At 44.4% G+C, this 21,790-nt stretch overlaps 1 protein-coding gene across 6 annotated transcripts in view; it reads left to right on the top strand.

The window, feature by feature from the left end:
* The window catches only part of ANAPC1 (anaphase promoting complex subunit 1), a 34,460-nt gene extending 17,179 nt beyond the window's left edge, over nt 1-17,281 (top strand). For 4 of the 6 annotated variants that reach the window (XM_021391043.1, XM_021391042.1, XM_021391047.1 and 1 more), the window contains 23 exons: nt 1,109-1,335; nt 2,478-2,596; nt 3,110-3,381; nt 4,204-4,438; nt 5,327-5,418; nt 5,582-5,716; nt 5,886-5,968; nt 6,121-6,199; nt 6,763-6,837; nt 7,907-7,983; nt 8,246-8,336; nt 8,425-8,478; nt 8,744-8,937; nt 9,150-9,236; nt 9,767-9,884; nt 10,730-10,807; nt 11,230-11,297; nt 12,925-13,060; nt 13,582-13,668; nt 14,199-14,294; nt 14,683-14,881; nt 15,776-15,910; nt 16,912-17,281. In XM_021391043.1, coding sequence (XP_021246718.1) covers nt 1,109-1,335; nt 2,478-2,596; nt 3,110-3,381; nt 4,204-4,438; nt 5,327-5,418; nt 5,582-5,716; nt 5,886-5,968; nt 6,121-6,199; nt 6,763-6,837; nt 7,907-7,983; nt 8,246-8,336; nt 8,425-8,478; nt 8,744-8,937; nt 9,150-9,236; nt 9,767-9,884; nt 10,730-10,807; nt 11,230-11,297; nt 12,925-13,060; nt 13,582-13,668; nt 14,199-14,294; nt 14,683-14,881; nt 15,776-15,910; nt 16,912-17,027 — 2,853 coding nt within the window. In that variant the 3' untranslated portion in view covers nt 17,028-17,281. Of the gene's footprint in view, nt 1-1,108; nt 1,336-2,477; nt 2,597-3,109; nt 3,382-4,203; nt 4,439-5,326; nt 5,419-5,581; nt 5,717-5,885; nt 5,969-6,120; nt 6,200-6,762; nt 6,838-7,906; nt 7,984-8,245; nt 8,337-8,424; nt 8,479-8,743; nt 8,938-9,149; nt 9,237-9,766; nt 9,885-10,729; nt 10,808-11,229; nt 11,298-12,866; nt 13,068-13,581; nt 13,669-14,198; nt 14,295-14,682; nt 14,882-15,775; nt 15,911-16,911 lie in introns of those variants that run through there. The other 2 variants (XM_021391044.1, XM_021391048.1) reach the window with 2 other exon arrangements.

Raw genomic sequence — 21,790 nt, 5'->3', positions numbered from 1 at the left:
ATTCAAAAGTTTTGCCTACAGAGCAATTTGATTGTCTGTAAGTCTTCCTTTCCAAAATTTTTCGGTACTACCTTTCTGGTACTCTACCCAGAGCCTCTGCCATCGTAACAACAGTGGCCCAGGGAGAAGAAAGCAGGAATTTTTCAGTCTAGCTGCTCCCTGAGTTGGCATAGCTGTGGGTATCCCTTTTCACTGGAAGATCTGGATTGCTTTCTGAGGTCTGCTTCTTGTATTTCTCTCCTTTTTGTGAGAAAGGGCTTAGTTATTTTTATCCTGAAGAAAACTGAAAAAATGTGTCTTTGATTGTTTTTCTTTTAAACGTTTTCTTCTGATAGTGGGAATTAGTAGCATCTCTTGGAGTTAGAGCTTGCTTAAGTGTCTCTTGTTGAGGACACTGGAATCCAAAACTCTATGTGAAAGCTGACTAATGCCATGCATAAATAATAGCAGAGAGATTGTGCGACTCTTCAGAAGTCAGGAAAAGAGTCTTTTATTCTCAGGTACACCTTGGTCAAGATAATTTTAACTGTCTTGGTTTTGGAAGTGTTATTAAAATTACTTGGATTTTTTTAACAGGGACATCTAATTCCATTTCAGAAAAGTTAAATGTTTTAATCATGTAGAACAAAGATAAAACGATATATTCAAATCTGATATAGCACCATTAATTAAAATGTGTTTTATTTTCTGCTGGTTAACTTCTCCTAACTCTAACAGTGCTGAATCTTAAAATGATGATAAACCTGATTTTATCACTTTACAACAATGCCTCGAATATATGTTACCTTAAAAGGATAGTGATCTTCAAAAACCAAATTGTTTGTCATTTCTCAGGAGGGCAGGGTGGAGTTTCCTGTTTCAAAACGGACGCTGGCTATATGGGTGGTGCAGTTATGTATTGAGATTTAGTGCATATTTATCAGAAGAAATTAGTTTTCATTCATCAGCTGTTAATCTGCTTGCACTCCTGGTGTCGTGTGCCTTAGGAGAGCCTATGTTAGATTTAGTTTTGATCTAGTTCTTTTTCTAGTTCTAGATTTGATGCCTTCTGATAGTTAGCAACGTGTGTGCACTACTGAAAATGACTTCTTTTCCCTTTCCCTTGCAGTCTGTGGGCCCAGTGCTGTCCTCTGATAGTCCTTCTGGAGCTGAATCGGAGGAGGATGAGGATGGCATGAACAACATGAATGATGAAGTCATGTCACTAATATGGAGCAAGGATTTGAGAGTGCAGGAAGTACGCAGGCTCCTTCAGAGTGCCCGTCCTGTACGTGTCAATGTAGTGCAGATGCCAGAAGCTAGTGACCATGATTTCATAGAAGAAAAAGAAAACCGGTAAAGAGTTCTGTTTCTAGCAGGCTTTCACTTAGGTGAAAAATGGATATTCTTGACTTAAGTATGTCTAATCTAACTGTGTGGTGTATTTCTATCTGAGCGGAACACTGAAGTAGGCAGACCTGAGCGAGGGACACACAGGAGAGGGTTGTATTTTGTAATTGAAGTGTTGAAGTTCAGTATGCATCAAAACTGCGTTGCGTTGTATTGGACAGCTTTTGGGATTGGTGCAGCACATGGCAAAGTCTGTTAGTTTGAACCCCATGTGGAGTTTAGGGTTTGAATTGGTATTGAATAAAAGCAGGACCTACTTTGTGAGGAACATGTGTCTGTAGAGAATAAAGCATTGTCTAGCTCCTGTATAAAACTGGAGAGCCCTTCATTCTGGTCTAAGTAAGACTTAAGTCAGGGGACCTAGTTAATTCTACAGAAAGCAAGGTCACTGCCTCAGCCCTCTCTTGAAAGCTTTTATTGGAGTTATACTTTGCCCAGTCACTCACCTCCCTGTTCTGCTTCTTTATTCAGTTATTTTGGGGGTTTTAAAAGTGTCGTCTTTGGGGAAAGAAAAAAAGAGTGAGGGGAAATCCAGAAACTTCAGAACATTGTTAACATGCTAAACACTCTACAGAAGTAGAAAACTAAAGGAATGCATCAAATTATTGTCTGACCTTACAAGCTGAGTAATCTAACAATTCTAGAAAGTGTTTCCAGAGTAAATCATAGAGAATTGTGGTCAGTATTCCTGGAAGTACACTATTAATTCTGTATGCTGTTATTACTAAATGCGATCACTAGTCATAGCAGGATCACACAGCAATTAACTTTGTTTTGCTTTCTCCTTTCACCTTGCGTTCTGCTATGCTGCTAAATTGTAGCGTGGGTTTGTTTAATTAGCACCTAGCATAAAGTGAAAAACAGGCAAATTTCAACATGATATCAGCTAAAAAATGTTTGAGATTAAGGATCGAAGATTTTGGTTCATAAGTTTAACCTACTAAAAAAAAAAAGGGGGGGAACAATACTGTTTGAGACAGGAAAAAAAAAAAAAGCTGGCCAACCAGTGCCTGTTCTGTGTAGTCTCACTTTATTTCATATGTTTGGAATATATTAAGCAATGGGTTTTGCTTTGGTTTCCCCAACAGGTTGTTACAGCTGTGCCAGCGAACCATGGCACTGCCTGTTGGACGAGGAATGTTTACTTTGTTCTCCTACCATCCTATTCCAGCTGAGCAGCTGCCCATTCCTAAGCTGAATCTAACTGGTATGTTGCCCGGTGCTTTCTTGTGAAGAAATTCAGTATTTAACAGAACATGATGTAATTTCTTAGTTTTTAGCCCATTGTTTTTTGAACCTCTTGCAATCTTAGAGCACCTTCCGTGTCTTTCTTCCATAGTGTAAGTGGGCTTTGGGAAGAAATAGCACTTTTTGCTGCTTGCTAGTGTTTTCTCCTGAAATGGTCAAGACCAACATTATTTCCTAATGCAGACCTTATATCAGATACATTCTGACAGGCAGAGAATGGTGAAGTTGCCCAAGGATGTGCCACTGTCCAGTATTGCAGTCATACAGAAAGCAGATACTGCGAGTCCTCATTGCTTTTTATCTAGTGTACTGTGCTCGTCATCTGATGTGCCTGAAGATATCCAAGATTCTTTAGATTTGAAGTATGACTTTCACCCTGCCAGTGTTCACTTGGTGCCCTGCTGAAGTTCAGAGCAGGTTCTGAAGGGGTTTGGATTCACCTAATTGCTTTTAATGATTCTGTCACGGGCAGGCCGTGCTCCTCCTAGGAACTCTACCGTTGATCTGAACAGTGGGAACATCGACGTGCCTCCTAACATGGCTTGCTGGGCTAGCTTTCACAATGGGGTAGCTGCTGGGTTGAAGATAGCACCTGCTTCACGGATAGACTCTTCTTGGATTATCTATAACAAGCCTAAGAATGCTGAACAAGCAAATGAGTACGCCGGCTTCCTCATGGCTCTAGGTCTCAGTGGGCATCTCACAAAACTTGCCACGCTCAATATACATGACTACTTAACAAAGGTGAGGCCTTCTTTCACAAGCAACAGAGAGAAATACTTCTGAGAGCTGATTTCTGTAAACAAAACGAGTTTAAAAAAAAGAAAGCGTATTTCTTTAAGAACTGAAATTGGAAGTTTCCTGGTGTGGGCAAAAATCAGAACTGCTTTGTTAATCTTAGTAGTGCAAGACTTTTAAAATAGAAAAAGTTTTTCAGTGGTTTTGTCACTAAACCTTTCCACATTGTGATGATGGACAGCTCATCAAGAGTGGTAAATGCTCTGAAGTACCTCTGCTCAATCCCTGTGAAAAAGTTTTTGTTCATATTTGAGCATTACAGTGCCAGGGACTTGAGATTTTATGAACTTAGTATTAAAAGGCTTGAACACCACATATGCTCTGGAAATTTCACCTTAAATTGTCTGAAGTTGTGTGTATCTATTTCCTTTAAAGCTTAAGAATAAATGTTACATGTGGCTCGAGTGGGAAGAGGGATAGATAATGAATTACCAGGGATGTAAAGCAAAAACTTCAGGTTTTGTTTTTAAAACATCCTGTTTGCTAGGAGTACAAGGAAGTAAGTATCTACATTATAACCATCTTTATCAATTCATCGTGTAAGAATTTTGATTTAGATTGAAGTTTACTTCTGTAGCAAGATCATAAACTTGGGAAATACAGTTACACCCATAACAGCTAGTGTTCATTTTCCTAAAGAGCTGGCTGCAGAGCTTTAGCAGCTGCGTATATTGGAGAATGTAAGACTTGTCTTTGGTACTGGGGCAGGCACCTTTCTCTTCTGAATGTACCCACTCTCCTTCATTGCTGATGTGCTTCCTTTCTCAGGGCCATGAGATGACAAGTATTGGGCTGTTGCTTGGTGTTTCTGCTGCCAAGCTGGGCACGATGGATATGGCTATTACACGACTTCTGAGTATCCACATACCTGCCCTGCTCCCACCAACTTCAACAGAGCTGGATGTCCCCCACAATGTGCAGGTGGCTGCTGTGATAGGAATAGGCCTTGTCTATCAGGGCACTGCCCACAGGCACACAGCTGAGGTTCTGCTGGCTGAAATAGGTGGGTGCTAATGCTGTAAAAACAAGGTGATGGCTGGGAGTGTCACAACGTGTGCATGATTTCTGCAATGCATCAGGGAGGACCTGAATGTCTTGAGAGATTGCCACTGCAGTAGGCATCTCACGTTTCCCAAACATCATCTTTTGCTTTCAGAGGAGCAGAAGTTCTTGTGAACTGTGTTTGTAAAGTAGAGAACACTCACAGAATTTAGCGGAGGAAATGCAGAATCATTGGTGCTGGACCTACATACTTATTGCATCTGGAAACTTTGGCTGAGTAGAACTGATCTGGGGCTTCTGGGGTTGCCAGCTGTTTGATAGAAGGACTGCCTTAATTTCATATTCCTGCTAACCCAGATGTTGTAGATTCCTGCAGAAATTCTGACTCAACAGCACTCATGCAGATCTGGTACTTTCCAAGATGCCTGTTATTTCTCACCTCCGTCCATGAGGTAGCTGTCACCATAGACATAGGTTGAGGCACTTGATGGTAAAAACACTTGCCTCTTGCAAGGGCAGGCTTTCTGACTAGCTACATTGGTGGAAGTGCAGTTATCATCTTATAAATTCTCCTGTTCCCAATTTTGTTGCTCAAGGTTTTCCTTTGAGAGATGATTCTGAGTAGTAAAGTTCTGATCTGAATTGTCCTTGTTCTCTGTGTAGTTCTGATTTTATTTCCAATGGTAAAGGTCTTGTTCATGTCTATGTGCAACTTCAGTTAAAAGAGACTGCAGTTTACTAAATAGAGAATGGGATACATTTTAAGATGAAATTATCTGTTGTGTCTGGTAATCTGATGTGTAGTCTTCTAAAAGTGACAGCTTTTGAACTCTGCTGACAATGTATACGCTCAGTGATCTTCAAGGTATATGTAACTGTTTTTTTTCAGGACGTCCACCTGGACCAGAAATGGAGTACTGCACAGACAGGGAGTCCTATTCACTGGCATCTGGGCTAGCCTTGGGCATGGTGTGCTTAGGAGTAAGTGCCTCTTTTCACTCCAGCTGCAATTAGTAGAAGTGTCACTATATATTGGGGCAGGGCTAATGAGAACGATTTCATTTTTGAACCCTCCCTTGGCCAAATGATCTTTTTGTTATAATAAGGACACAATTGTCTATTATTTCTTCTCTTTATTCTTTAGCATGGCAGTAATCTGATAGGTATGTCAGACCTCAACGTTCCTGAGCAGCTTTACCAGTACATGGTTGGGGGTCACAGGCGGTTCCAAGCAGGAATGCACAGAGAGAAGCACAAGTCTCCCAGTTACCAAATTAAGGTATGTGTTGATGTTCTTTGCTTGTTTAAGGAGAGAATAGTATTAGCTTAGAAGTCTACAGAAGCCTGTATCTTGGTGAATGAAGTGACCTTCAATCCTTACTCACATCACTGTGGGCTGTTACTTTCCTAGTCAACTAGTCTGAAAGTATGCACTTGTTTTTTCACAGGAAGGAGACACAATAAATGTGGATGTTACTTGTCCAGGTGCCACACTCGCCTTTGCTATGATCTACCTAAAGACTAATAACAGGTATTAACACTGGTGGTACCCAAGCACTTTGCTGTATCCTGTGATGGGAGTTCAAACTGCCGTGGTGTTGGCTTTGCCTCGTGTGGCTCACTCAGGTTTGTGTGTCACTGTAATATGATCTGGAAACAGTGTTCCTTTACTGTGCTCCACAGATCCATTGCTGACTGGCTTCAAGCACCAGATACCATGTACTTGCTGGACTTTGTAAAACCAGAGTTCCTTTTATTGAGAGTAAGATTTTTCTTTTGTTTCATTTCTCAGTCTATTTACTGATACTAAAAATACTTATTTTTTATATTAATAAAGTCCATATGCCTGTCGTGCAGAACTCTTTCTATAGATAGCTGCTCTGTTACTTGTCAGATAGAGTCATACCTTCAAACAGTGTCTGCTTGCTTTTCACACTGTGCTGGAAAGACAAAGAATTTGGTGAGAAACACTTGAAGGATACATCTCAAGCAGAGTAAATTAAATGTTTTGTAGCTCTTCCCAAATTAATTTCACATGTTGAAAAAAAGTTAGGCTTCAGCATCTGTATAAGCAGATAATGTGCTTTCATGTCAATTTACCAGCTAAAGATACAGACTTAACAAGAATTTATTCAGTGGTTCTTCCAAGCAGAATTTTAATCTCACTGAAATAAAAGCTATTTTGCCATTTCTGATATGAAACTTAAGAAACAGCAATGGAGCTGCTAATGGGCAGCTGCATTTCTGGATGCATGTAATACATTAAAAACTAACATTGATGTATTTTTTTTTCTTCCTTACCTTTTGGCTTTATCACTTTCTTAGACCTTAGCTCGGTGCCTGATTTTGTGGGATGACATCATGCCCAGTTCTGAGTGGGTCGATAGCAATGTGCCTCAAGTAGGTATTTATGCTTCCAATTTTACATCTTGCTGACTTGTGCGTGTGAACCTTTCCTCAGTTACATGAGCTGTGCAATAAAATGTATGTTAATTTGCTGCATTTCCTTGAAATGGGAGATCTAATTTGATAGAAGAGAAACTGTGGGCTGGGCTAACAGTTAAAACTGTTCTTATCACGCTAAGGTCAGAGAAGAGAGGCAGAAAAGATGAATGTAACAGACACAAATTGCGATGTCGGAATTTCTGTTATTTTGTAAGGAAATAATGTTTGCAGGGGGAGTGATCTGACATCAGAAGAAAAGCCTGGGACCTCTATCTTTGAGATTATTCAAAGCAAAATTTGTTAACGTAACCTGAGCAAGTCCGATCTAGCTTTGAAGATGGCTTTTCTTTGAGCATGGGCTTGGACCAAAGACTGCTAGGCTTCCGACCCTCTGAGGTTTGTCAGGTGTTTTTGACCAAGGTGTATAATCAAATTGCATTTTAAGTTTGTTCATGTGATAGAGATGATGGTTACACAGGATTCTTCGACTGTTACGGGAGCCCTGGGGGCTCACATCCCCTTTAGCATGATGGGATGGAACTCTTCAAGGCAATGATGCTAGAGGAAGAAAGGGGTTAAACTTTCCTCCACTAGAACCAGACAGGCTAGGTGCAAAACTTTTCAACAGGAGGATCAATCATATTCCAGGATATGTTACGTGGAATTTTTAAGAGCAAATAGGTGATATCTCCCAGTCTTTAAGAAATACAGGATGGAGATGAGCTCCCTGGCCTCTTGAGGTCTCTTCCTGTTCTGTTTTCTGATATTTGAATACATAGAACACTATCACTCTTCTGACTTAGTAATACCATTGTTTTAGAAGTATCTAAGGAACCAGGTACACAAGCATTAAAAGGTGTGCTTTCTGGATCAGTAATACAGTGGAGCAGTAGCATGTTGAAGAAAAGCTAGCTTTTGTGTTCCTTTGAAACAGATCTGTTTTGTATCACGTATGAGCCCTTGATGGCTAAAGGGCTTAGAGAGGTTCCCCTCTATTCTTTTATCTCTTATGTTTTTTTTATAGATCATAAGAGAAAACAGTATACCTCTTCATGCAACAGAGCTGCCTTCATCTGAAGACCTGAGTTTAGAAACACTGATGTAAGTAACTCATAAAAGATCAGATGCAGATAAAAGAATATTTTACAAAGCCAAATTCTACTTCTGAAAAAATGCAGCTGAACTTTTAAAGACATAGTATCAAATCTTTCCCTTGGTATTTGGGGAATTTATTCTCTGTTTTCTGTAATAACAGAGAGGATCTGTCTTTTTTCTTTTATCTTTTATTATAAAGAGCTTATGATGCATACTCAGATCAATAAAAAAGAGAAACACTTAGTCAATTCCTGTTTATGTTTATTAGGCAAGCTCATGTCTACATCATTGCTGGGGCATGTTTGTCACTGGGATTTCGATTCGCTGGCTCAGAAAATAAGGCAGCGTTTAACTGCTTGGTAAGAGGATGGGTTTCTTCACCTTGAATCCATGAAGCTATGGCTTATCCTTTGTGCCTGTATTTAGATGGTTTTCTCTTCTTTCCAGGACAAATACGCAACAGATTTCCTGAAAAGTTTGTCAGCACCAACAGCTTCTATAGTAAGTTTTTCCAAGTTTTCTCTCTACTTTGATTACCCTCACTGAAACCTTACTGCAAAGAAAACTACCCCTTCTACTTGTGTGTATTACAGTCTTATTACAGAATGTAGCAGGGTTGTGAATCACTGATAAGGACTTCTCCACTCTCCCTCTTTCTGTGGAGTGTGGTTTTCAAACTCTGGGGTAGAGAGCAGCATATTAGACAGATCAGAAGTGTGTGTTTGACCACAGAAGTGTAATGACACCTTCCCTGTTCTACATGAAGATAGGTCACTATAATCTCGAAACGTGCCTGAGCGTCTTGCTGCTGTCTCTTGCGATGGTGGTGGCTGGCTCTGGAAACTTGAAAGTTCTTCAGCTTTGCCGTTTCATGCACAAGAAGACCGGCGGAGAGATGAACTACGGATTCCATCTGGCTCACCACATGGCTTTGGGGCTTCTCTTTCTGGGAGGAGGAAGGTAACTTGCCATTTCCCAAGGCCATTTTTCTTCTTTCCCCCTTTCCTGCAAAAGCTGGAGCAATGTACTATTTCCTTTTTCTTTCTTTAATGGGAACACACTTGTAAATTCCTTGTTAGCACTTTGCTACTGTCCTTCCCTTTCCTTTGAATGTCTGTGGTAGTGGCAAGTGTTTGTTAGCACTAAAACTAATAGATAACGTTTTTCAACAGATACTCACTGAGCACTTCGAATTCTTCAATTGCTGCTCTTCTTTGTGCTCTGTACCCTCACTTCCCTGTTCACAGCACAGACAATAGGTAAGGGTTTGCATAGTTCATGTTTCCTTGAAGTTCATATTTCCTTAACTTTCAGGCTGTATCATCTCCTTACAATAGAGGTTATATAGAGAAATCCTCTAGAATGTTTATATAGGCACCATATAGCTAACTTTTTGGAGGTTCTCCCCCTGCAGAAACGTAAAAAACCCAAGAAATAAGGTGATGGCTCTGATCTTTGATCAGTGAAGAAATGCAAGCAGGTTTTCTCTGGCCTCTACCCTGTGCTACTATGACTTGTCCATTCCAGCTTGCTCAGCAAAAAAAAAAAAGTCATGCAAGATCTGTCCATTTATGATTCTTAATCTGTTCTAGTTAAAATTCATGAAGTCCTGTCTTGTTAGCTGAAGCATGCCGCGGTAGGGAAATCTTTGAAACCTACTAAGGTACTCCAGATTTTGCTTTGGATCAGTTGGCAGCTGTATGTGGTTACTGAGCTGTGTGCAGTTTAATATTTGGGGATTATTCTGTGCCTGTACTGCATGTCTTGAGTTTCCTATTCCCACACACAGGTATCATCTTCAGGCTTTGCGGCACTTGTATGTGCTGGCAGCAGATCCAAGGCTCTTAATACCCGTCGATGTGGACTCGAACACTCCTTGTTATGCACTGATAGAGGTTACATTCAAGGTAAGAAGTGAAGGCGTTTGAGGAGGTGTGGGAGGCAGCTGAAAACTCTGATATACCAAAGCTCTGCTATTTTCATTGTTGTGGCCTGCAGTCTTGGGTTTGTTTTCAAGTTGTGGTGGAGATAAGCCCCGTTCTTTAGGCAAATAATTGAAGGGTTGTGTGCAGCCCACTCACGCGTTACATGTGCTTTGATGACACCTTGAGAGGAAAATACAGGACAAATAAAAAGCACCACAAAGCGTTCAAGTGTGTAATAACTGACCTGGAGTCATAGTTCTCATCTTTCTAAAGAGAAAACTTCCAAAAACACAGAGGTGGGTTGGAGCCGTTTGTGGGTTTAACAGCTGCCTTCTAATTCTGCTGAAACTGGCAACTTGGTGACTCTCTTTAGACAATGTGCCTTCTGGGGAAGGATGCTTACTGCACTGTTTATTCTCATATAGATTAACATGAGATGGGTGGTGCTTGAGAAAGACCTAAAGAGAGGGTTGCTGAGATTTCAGAGGAGAAGAGTTGCAGTGCGCATCCTCTGTGGATCTGGCAAAGATGCTGAAGTTCTGTTCCTTGCTGTAGAACAACAGCCCTATTCATAGTATTGTTTCCTTCTCAAGCTTTTGGATTTCAGTTGAGTTTGCCTCGTGTGTGGTGATGCTTCCATGAGAAGTATCTCTCTAGTTCAGGCTTATGTCTTGTAATGTTAAAGGCAATGCTAAGCTATGTATTTACTCAGAGTTCAGCAACAGAAACTGACTGACCTCTGCAACTGTGTTGTGAGAAGCACATTTTCTTTCTTTTCACATGAAAGTGAGCTTTACTAATTTGTGAATCCTGATGGCATTTTGAAGGGCACACAGTGGTATGCAGAAACCACCGAGGAAATGATGGCACCCACGCTTCTTCCAGAGCTTCACTTACTGAAGCAGGTAAAAGAAGTCTCTGTTTAATGGGGAATGTAATCACCTGAGTTTTGTGCTGCCCGTGGTGCAGGAACACTTGGTGAAGTTTCTTTGATCCCGTGTCCAACACTAGCCAGGCTCTGGACAATGCTGTCCTATAGCGGTGGCTCTGAGGACAGTTGTCACTATGAAGTGCAGGTGCTGTCTCGTGGCACATGCTTCTCTTTGGTCTCAGCTGTCACACTTTCAAGACCTGATGCAGCAGGGATTTCCCTGTGCCAAAAGCTTCACTGCAGGAGAGACAAATAGGCCCTCTTTCATGTTTTCAGAGTCATGATAAAAGGTCATTTCCCCTCGTAAGGGCAGAGAAAGAACTTTAGGCTTATGTAGAAAACCCTTACTTTTAGGGTTCTGGTTATACCTAGTAATAAAAATGCTTACATCAACAGATCAGAGTGAAGGGACCACGGTACTGGGAACTGCTAATAGATTTAAGCAACGAAACAAATCATCTCAAGTAAGTACTATTTGTTAATGCTTAAATGAATAATGACTTTGTAGTATTTTTTCAAAATAAAAATAAAAAAAATAAAAAAAAACCCAACAAACTCCCATACTTGTAACACCTACGGTTTGCAAAGTAGTCTGGTTTTGATCAGTTTGCTGTTGTGCATTTGACAGTGCTTTAAAGTGAAGAGAGAAACTGCGTAGTTGGTTTCACCTGTTGATGAGAATAATTCATGCAAAAACAGGTCAGGGGAAAACCTGATAGTAAAAACCACAGATATTGGTAGCGGGATTTAGCAGCACCAGAAACCATCTGAATCTCATGGTTTTAGTTTAGTTTTGAGTTGTTGTGATGTCATGTTTCCCAGGCTGTTGATACAGTAATTAGCCAGCAGTTACCGCTTTGTGAAATACAATTTCTCTGATGTTACGTGAAGTATACAAAGTACTGCTTGCTGCATTTTTAAACTCTCCATTGGGCAACTGTGAAAAACAGAAATCTTACCGGAATACAGTATCTGTGAGTAAAATCATTCTCACTTAGTGCTTTTAGCAGCCTACAGTGTAACTTGTCACCCCGAGTAGTATAGAAGGAGCCAGCTGCGTCTTTCATCAGCACCATAATTGTTCTAATTACATTAAATGCCACCATTGAGATTAAATTAAGCATTACAATGCTGCGGCTGTTGGTCCGTGCCTTTAGAGATAACAAACAGAACTGATGCAGAGTGCAGAGTCCTCCAGATCAGCAGACACATCCTGACTCATCTGCTGCACCAGAGCTGGCAGGACACAGCTTTGTCCTTCTGCAGAGTCTTATAGACTGCTCACACTTCAGCATTTCTTTGCCCAAAAAGAGCCTGCCAGTACTGCCACAGCAGAAAGCAGCACGGGTGGCTGGGGAGCTTGCTGCCTTTGGCTCTGTCTGCTCTCTGGGACTCCAGATGCTTTGACTCTGCCATCTCTCTTGTCACAACACCAGTTGCATTGTCTTGTCCCCAACCCTTTACAATGTCGAGGACCTGGCTGACAGTGTTTTGGAGGTAAATGCATGTGTGAAAGATCTTTTTTTGCTGTCTTAGTACAAGCAGATTGCTGCTGTGTTGTTATGCTAAGCCGTTACTTCCAATACGGAGAACTTAGTTGTTTTAGAGATGCCAGTGCCTACACTCTAAATCAGGTAAACATGCAGCTGCTTTGTAGTAGGGTAACTTTGAACTTCTACATGCTTTTCTTTGTAGGCTTGGTCAGGAATGGGGAAGAGGGGTTGTGTTGAGTTTTTTCTGTTTATTTTACATTGAGGAAGGACTTGCTCCGCATCACAGCATGCTTTTAAAGCTGTGAGTGCCAGCTTGCATGGTTGTCCACGGTGCTGGACTCATCCTGTAAAAGTCTAACAAAAACTTTCTTCAGGAAGTTACATTCCTTGTATTAGCAGGGCTTACCCTGTTTTCATCACCATTTAATAGCAGCCTTACCCTCGAAGACACCAACACTGTTTATGCAAGTTTAAATAATCAAGGCAAAGCATAAGTGGGGACATTACATACGAGCTGTGGAGTTCATGTTTATTTTGCAGGTCAACCTCATTGTGTGCGTCTGCCAGTGTAAAGTAAGCACCACTGTTGTTATTTCAGATCAATTCTCTCAAAGGGTGGTGTCTTATACGTGAAGCTGAGAGCTGGGCAGCTCTCCTACAAGGAGGACCCCATGGGCTGGCGCAGTTTCTCAGCACAGACTATTACTCATGGAAATGAAGCTCGGTCGTTCAAGGTATCGCTGCCTCACTAGTTCTCTGGCTCATGCAGAGCAACATGGAGACTTCCTTATGCAGGCAACACGGCGCATAGAGATGGAAGCTGGTAAAACTTTGGTAAAAAGAGATCTGGCGGTAAAGTGGTGTCCTCAGACACTCCTCTGAGGTGACAGGCTTGAGGAACTGGGAATGTCACCTCTGGAAAGACTGAGGGAAGCACAGCAGGTTTGGGCTGTGTTATTTCCAGCAGGTAGCGCTGCCACCAGGTTATGAGTGTTGAAGTCATTTGTTTTGCTTGAGGGAGAAGTCGTCTGGTGGCTTTCACAGGGCATGCAGTGAGCTTAGGCCAACAGCAGCTGTGCAAATGTATATTTGCAACAGAAATTTTGGACAGATTTCACCCATGATATACTTCTCATAGGTTGTAGTGTTCTCACTTACGTACTGGGGACGGAAAAGAGGGGTACAAATCGCCATTTCATTTGTGTGATGAAACCAACAAGTTCATTTTAAGAGTGTATTTCATCTTGCTTTGTAGCCTGAAGATATTTCAGCTTTCACGTCTGATCCTGCTCTGTTATTGTTTGCTGAGTATTTCTGCAAACCAACTGTGAACATGGGCCAGGTATGATGTGTACATGTGATCTAGCGTGCTTCCTTTTTCATGAATCAAAGGTGGGAAGAAGTCTGTTAAGCTGCGAGGAACAAAATCCAGCCCTTTGGGAGTTTTCTAAGGGGTGCTTTGTAGAGCGAAGGCGCAAGATAGTGCGAACTCTTTAGTTGTTTGTGCAACCTCAGAGTTGGTTAAGCTACAGAATTCACCAAAGGTTGCGCTGTGTTCGTTGCAGAATGCACTGAACAAATCCTGAGAGCCCTGTGCTGTGTCCTGCAGCATTTAGGTGGAGTCACTGCAGAAGGGGGCTCTATATTTCTCTGCACTCCTTCACCTAAGGGAGGAAGTAAAATACAACTGCGTTGTGCCTAGTTTTAATAATCACGAGAAGGGAAGCAAGCTGCATAGCATTGTCCAGCTATCGTTAATTTATGGAACATGAGTGCATGGGTTGACTTTAATGGAAGGAAACTGGAGCAGTGTAAGAACCTGAAATTAATTGTACCTATCGTGTGCACTTTGTAAATCATGTGTTTTATCAGAAACAGGAAATGCTGGATTTCTTCTCTTCAATTCTCTATGAGTGTGTTACCCAAGAAAAACCAGAGATGCTGCCCACGTACATAGCAATAGATCAGGTGAAGTAAATACTGTATTTAGTTGTTACTGTTCTCTTTAAACTGTGTTTTGGCATAAGAATGTTATTAGGTGGGTGGTTGGACTAGGTGATCTTGTAGGTCTTTTCCAACCTAGCTAATTCTATGATTCTATGATTGCATACACTTCTAGGGAAGTAAAGAACAGGGGGTACATCAGTGAGCTTATAGGAAGAGAGTGGTGGTCTTAAAAGCAAATTGGAAAATGGCCTAAGGCTTTAAAAACTATAATTACACAACAAGGTTAGCTGATGGCCCTTCTAAGTAGGTGCTGAGAAGGGGAGCCCTTGGAGAGAGGGGTTTTTAGGCTTCATTTTCTTTCTTCATTAAGTTCACATTCTCACAGTCTCTTTGTGTGCCCCTCTACCAGGCTGTGAGGAGACTGGAAAGAGGAGAAATGTCCGAGACGTTTGAGCTGGGGCAGATAAAGCTGGTGTTAGAGTTCTTCAACTCCAGGTGTCACCAGGGGAGGACAAGCAGGAATCCAAACCGAGGACTCTTCATGAACTCTGAATTTCTGCCTGTGATGAAGTGCACTATCGATAAGGCTCTGGATCAGTGGCTTCAAGGTACAGAGAACTGACTTTAATCCTACAACTGTGGTTGCAATTCAGTGACTGAAGTCCTGCTCATGTTTGACTCCTTTGTAACTGTTTCTTTTGTATCTTGCCTACCAGCTTATTGCTTAGGCTTTCTTCAACGTGGCACTGGAAGTCTGTCAGGGAAAGACTGGGTTATTGTAATCTGTTTCTCTGACAGAGTACAATCGATAAGCTCCAGCTACTGCCTTCAAAATAGTTGTTCCTTTTTTTTTGTTTGCTTGAGTCTTTAATCTCTCAAATATTAACACCAAAAATACAAATGCTGAAGTGTTCTCTGACCACCTACTGATACTGCAATTGGAAAGGCTCCAAAATTGTATGATACATACCCCCATTTTAGCAGGAAACTAGTAATACAGTATTTGTATTATTGATTTTCTGTTCTGTTTGAGTACTTCTGTGTTTGTGTATGCATGAATGTTATCTCCTCGTGGATGGTTGTGGTGCCAAAACTAAGATGGGGCGACCAGCCTTCCATTTTCTTCGTGTTTAGTGTGTTTGGAGTGAAGCATCCACTGAATTAAGCATGATGGCCACACTGTGTGGAAGATTTTACTAACTCAGAAGATCTTATGCTACCTTAGGGAAAATACTTCCCTAGCTTTGCATTAATATAATCTTCTGGAGCAAGAGTGAGGGATGAGCACAGCAGAAAACAAGGTGTAGTGGTAAAAGCTGGCAGTAACAGAAGGAAGAAGTTTTTTTTTTTTTTTTTTTTTTTAAGAAAACCCTTAGCCCACCTCCTCTAGGGAGATGGAAGCTTATCAGCAGGCTCTTCCTGGTGAAATGCTGTTACATCTCACCTTTTCTTCCACCATCGCATGCTCCCTAAATTTCATCAGTGTGTCTTATACATTGCAGCTGGAGGGGATGTCGCCCTGCGTGCCTACTTAAGCAGGCAGCCTAAAGATGAATCCCAGCAGAACATGCTGGCTTGCTTCCTTGTTTACCACTCTGTCCCAATGCCTGGTCAGCTGGCAGCTGGAGGCCTGGAAGGTAAGGCTGGGGTACACACTGAACTTGGGTGGACACGCATTTGGGTTTAATCTCATACGCTGAATGGAGTGCATCCTGTCAATTATGTGACTGTGCTTCTCTGAAAGCCTTAACATCATTTTTATTCTTTATTAATTGCCTTGAATCTGGGCGTAGAGGTTAAAGGCCTGATGTGGGACTAGAGAAGCTGGCATTATCCACTATGAAAGTCTTGGCTTTCTCCAGACCTGAAGGAAATGATATTCTCACAGGCAGCAGAACCAGATGTGGTGGCCTGTGGCAGGAGTAAGCATTCCTTTCATTAGGCTAGCTGTATCTTAAGTGTCCTTAAATCTTTCCTGTAAGTACCTAGTTAGAGTAATCGCATTCTCTTTTAGATTTCTAGTGGTAATCTGATTTGAGATCCAGAGAAATTCTGGGCCCTTTCTTTAGGCAGCTTTTCTTCTGCCCTCCCTGAGCCCATCTTGGGAAGATACCCGTCCTCCTCTGCTTGCCTGAGGATCAGCTTGGTTTCTCAGGCTGCAAAAGAAATAGAGCTGGGCTTCGATTTGATTTGTGGAGCTCTGTGGCTTGCTCAGGGGTGTGTAATCAATGTCACCACCTCAGTGGTGGAAGGAATGTTGCCAAAGGCCACAGCCCCCAGTCCAGGACTCCTGCACAGACCGTGGCACCCTGTGAGTACAAGCTCCTGGGTCTCATCTCGGGTATCTTCTGGTCAAGTGCATAGTTACCTATTTAGGCCCTGATGGAAACCCTGTTTTTTGTGCTCTTTGTCTGTTACAAGCCTCCATTCTGGGATTTTGTGCCATATTAATCAAATTTGAGATGTCTTAAAATTCTGTTACAAAAACTTGCTTTTTAACAGGCATTGCAGCAAAATTAGCGGTGTGTCTCCAGAAACTCTCGCTGAACACTGACCCTTTCCTCTTTTGATAGTTCCATTCCTGAGCAAGTGTTACATCAGTACGTGATTGTTTCCTTGCTTTCTGTAATCTCTCTAGGAATCACGAACTTCTCTGAGATGCTGTTGAAGTTCAAGCAGTGGAATGTGCTGGTTCGTGCATTACTAAGGCTCGCTCCTGTGTTGCTTAAAAATCCCCAGTCCATGGTGCTGTAGTGTTCTGGCAGGGAAGTCTGCGGTGTGCTCATTTTACATGAGGTTACTGAGCGACAGAGCCAGTGTTGTTCCATGCTGTTCAAAAACATCCAGGTAAAACGTACTTCATTTTGGAACTTCACAAACAACAAACTTCAGACTTGCCCCTCGTTGTGATAACTGTGACCGGGAGTTGCATATAAATTGTTACAAGAATAATAATAAAAAAAAATGTGTAAAAGTGAACAAATAATAAATATACTTTCATAAGTAAAGATTGTTTTCGAATACATACTTTGTGCTGAGTTCTGAGAAGACCTTGTCTGGGAACCATATGACTTCCTCGTTTTTATAGCTTCTTTGCTTGCGATGCATCTTAACCTGCTTCTGTGAGGCACTGTGGATGTCAGGAGACGGGCAGCCTGGAAGAAGCCAAACTTGCTTTTCCTCCTGGGGCTAAGGCTGGAAGAGAAAGCAAGCCACCTGCCATGCTGCTCACATCCTGCCAAGTACGCTTTTCAAGAACTGACACGATCCTTCAGTCTCATTCATGCCATTTTTTCCTCTCATAGAGGCTACAGTAGATCTCTTCTGTAAGGTTTCTTTGGGTCTGGACTATTTTGCTCCAACTTGTCTGCGATATACTCAATACTGCACTGTTTACATCTCTTCTTTTGTAACCTTTGTTCTGCAATTAGTCAGTTGCTGCTGAGAAAACACCTGCCTCCACTACGTTACGTTATGTCTGGGCAAGAACTGAAACTACTTACAGACCATTTAAATAATTGGGCATTTGTTTGTGTTTCCTTCATCTCTGCTACGCTGCCTGATGTATTTCCCCAGTGCGCTGAACTTGGAGCACGGCTGGCTCTGTATTTGTTCTGGGCAGGCAAGGCACTTAATTTTTCATGAAACAGGTGGAGTTACTCCAATAAAAGCAGCCGGTGGTTGAATGATTACTACTAGAAGAGCAGCCAGGGCCAAGTTGTTGGGTTTGCATATTCTGAAATTTCAAGCTTGATCTCATCCTGCAGTGACCTTGATCCCCTTTCTCCAAACCCTTGCTTAGGGGAGCCAGAGGGCCTTAGGGAGGGGAGAAATGGATGAAGACAACTGAGGGATTATGAAGAAAGCAAAAGGTGTAAGAACACTTACAAAGTGTATAAAATTTTTCTGAAGAACCCTTGTGTAGTAACTGAGGTTTTAGTGGCTTTAAGATGTCCTGAAGCAGAGACTTGCATTCTAGCCATGTTGAGTCCGTGACAAATCCCATCTCTTCTTTGGGCACTCATCATAGCAAAGTCAATGTTCTGTTCCAAGGGAGGTTAACTGACGTGATGGACAAAGCACAAAAACTCAGAACAGCTGCCGTTGAGCTGCTGCCAGTGACCCAGGCTGCCTGTCCTCCAGCTCCTGCTGCTGGCTCTGGGTCAGAGCAGGGGCTGCAGAAGAAGATGAGCCTGACACAGTGCGTCGCTGGGTGGAGCAGCGTGTGCCAGAGGAAATCAGATGTGTCCTGAGTCCCTGTCTCCCCAGTGGGAGAGAGGGGAGCACCTGACAGCGCCTCAGTGACAATTGAAAACAGACGTTTTGGGTTTCAGTTTTATAACAACAAATCCCCCCCATTCCAAAGGCACCTCCTTTGGTGTGTGTTAAATAAACCCCAGGCTTCTGGCTGTGTCCTCTGGCAGATGGCCTCTACCTGAGCCACCAGGCCAGGGGCCAAATGTCCACGAATGGGTAAATGTGCCAAGCCCAAGCTGTGCAAAAAACTCGAGGTGGTTTTGAAACCTGTACTCCACAGCCTGACTTAGCTGACTTGGGAAGGTGAAGCTCTGGGAGCTGCTGCTTGGTTTTGGTTCTGCCTTATGTGCTCCTGCACCGCGTCTGTCTGGGGGAGGCTGACGTCCTCTTCTGGGCTTACAAAAGTCTGTTAGGAGCTTGTGGGAGGGTACTGTCACTGTCCTAGGGGACAGAGGAGGCTTTGGCTGGGATTTGGGCACCAGCACGAAGCTAGTGTTTGGGAGCTCAGCTGAGAAAGGAGCTGTGCTGTGCAGATATTGGCGTGTCCAGCGCGGTGCTGGCAGCGCAGCCAGGAGCTGCCTGCAGGAAGGCGGGCGCGTGGGTGTGCGTGTGTGTGAGCTGTGCGAAGCCGAGAGGCTTCCTGTTTCCTTTTTAAGCTTTAACAGAATTTGAAAGCAGCCACTGCCGCGACCTGGACCAATGATCTGGGCAGAGCAACGGGGGAGTTTCAGCTCGGCGGCTCTGGCGCCCGTTACGAACAGCGGCCTCGCTCCCGGCCACACGCAGCCCGCGCTCGTCGCGCTGCCCGCTCCGCCAGCCACCCAGGGTAAGGTGCTGCTTGCTGCCTTTGTGTGACGCTGAGAATGCTGAGCACGGCTACTTTGTCTGCTGGTCATTTCTATTGCACTTGAGCACGGTATATCTGCTGCAAGTTCAGTTGCAAAGATGCGTCTTTGCAACGCGTGCAGGTCTCGTGGTGCTGTTTGCTGCTTGGGCTGGGCTCTGCCCTCGGCACGGGGTGAAGATAGTTTTGAATGCTGTGTGTTGAAGTTGCAAGCACTCTGCTCGGTGGGTGCAGTGGAGATGCACGTTGGGGAGGTGATTGTGGAGGAGCACATTGGGGTGGCCAGGGCTTTTCCCTTGAATGTCTCCTGCATCTGGCAGGACCAGGACCACAGCCGGGCTGCCTCGAGCCATGGGCTGACACCTGGGGGGGGGGGGTTACAGCGCACCTACCAGCTCTTGTGCGTGGGCTCTGGGCAATGACAGGGGATGTTCCCTGCTCTGACCAGCTGTGTGCTGGCTGCCTTTGCTTTACTCACATCTGAATCCCTGCACAGCAACAGAGCAGAACGCAGCGTCCCCAACCCTTGATGCCTCTCAGTGCCATCACATGTGTGTCCTAGAGCACAGCTTTCCCCCTCGGCTCTCCCCCTCCTGCCTCCCCGCGCCCATCCCCTCTGCAGCAGGTTCCTTTTCAAAACCTGCCCGGCCCAATCGATGCCTTCTTCCCCCAGAGTTCCCCTTTTTGCCTGGCGTGCCGTTGCCCTGACGGTTCTTCGGCAACAGTGACCTCTGTCGGCACCACCGCCTGGCCCCACTGCCACCCCGCTCCTCCTCGGCGTGTCGGTGGCAGAGGGGGGAATCACTCAATGGAGCAGGGGATCACTCAATGAGAGAGAAGGGAAAACAGCAGGAGCAGGGAGCGCCGATATTGCCACCTGCTCCAGCACGCTGCGCCCATGCCCCAAGTGCCACCGTGCTCCGGGCCCACCCGTGGGTGCCGGTGAGATCAGGAGGAATGTCCCAGCGCCGCGGCCGGGGAGTGACTCAGAAGCGCTTTGGGTCGCTGTGGTTTTTCTTTCATGGTTTAGCTGTGACTGAGCACCTTGCTTTGCGTGCCGCGAGCAGGCAGCTGCTGGCACACTGGGCACCGCTGGCATTTTGGCCACCGTGCAGGGCAGATGTGCACGCTCATGTTTTATTTCATTTTTTTCCCCCGGGTTTTCTTCTCTTGGTTTTGCTCTTTCCCCAAATTCCCTTCTCGGGGCCCTGTTTCATTTCTTCCCTCCACCAAAAACCCAACGCTCTCCTCTTAGCTGAAACCTCTCTCTCTTCATTAAGCTCCCAAGCGAAGCACACCCCTGCACCGCGTAAGGGCTCGGGGCTCTCTGCCTAACCGGCTCCTGGAGCTCTGCCAGAAAAGCAGCTCTTTCCATGCAGCTCATGACGAAAGCAAGGCTTTTTCTTCTGGTTTTGTTGCGATGTTTGGGGGTGGGAGGCTCCTGGGGCCAGGATGAGCATTGCCCAGCCCTCACGCACAGCCGAGCGTGCCGCCCTGCTCTGCCTCCTTGTGCCCCAAAGGGCAGCACGCTTTCGTCCCTAAAAGTCACCTTTTTGTGATAACCCCCATGGAAATGGCCCAAACTTGTGTTCTGGAAGAGATGGGAGGCTCAGCCCCATGGCACTCTGCTGCTTCCATCACAGGGCTCCATCCTGCTGCTGCCCGTGGGGTGCAGGAGTGATGCTAGTGGGGTGACCTCTTGCACCTCCCCCTTCCAGGGTGCTACTGGAGCACAGAAGGTGCCACACGAGGACGCTGCCAGCAGCAGCTCCCAGCTTCACCTCGGGGCTCTCCCTCTGCCCCTTGACCCACAGCCAGGCTGGCCACAAAGCAGCACGGCCCTTCCAGCACTAGGCTCCGGCAGCCACATCTTGAAGCCATTAGGAGGGAGGGAGCGATCTCTCTCGCTCCCTTTTCCCCTCTCGGGTGCTGCAGAAGGCGTGGAGCCACTTGGGCAGCAAGTGCACGTTCCTGCAGCCACCGAGAGCCAAACCCCGCAGTGCGCACAGCTCAGCGGGCTGACGGCCAACAGCAAATGCACCCAAAGTGCTGGCGTGCTGGGCTCCTCCTGCCTGGAGGTAGCACGGGGGTGGGGTTTCTTCTTTTTTTCTTTTTTTTTTTTTTTTTCCTCTTTTGTCCTTTTTTTTTTTTTTAAGAAATCAGTTTATCCCTACAAAGTCCGATCTCAGCAACTTTTCCCCTCCGCGCCTGGCGTTTTAATAGGTCTTATTCGGAATGGCAAAAAATACGACTCGCTCTTTAAATAAGGCAGGAGAGGAAGAGGGGGAACGGTGCTGCCAAAAGCAATACCGTGGGGCAGTGGGAGCCCAGCTCCAACCCCCCCAGCTGCTCCTGGGGCCATCTCTGCCACCCCAGGGACACACGGGGCCTCTGTCCCCGTCTCCCGCTCAAAGTT

This window comes from Numida meleagris, chromosome 3 (assembly GCF_002078875.1).
Source record: "Numida meleagris isolate 19003 breed g44 Domestic line chromosome 3, NumMel1.0, whole genome shotgun sequence".
Lineage (NCBI taxonomy): Eukaryota > Metazoa > Chordata > Aves > Galliformes > Numididae > Numida > Numida meleagris.
Note: the sequence above shows the minus strand (reverse complement) of the source record. Positions and strands in the feature narration are given on the sequence as shown.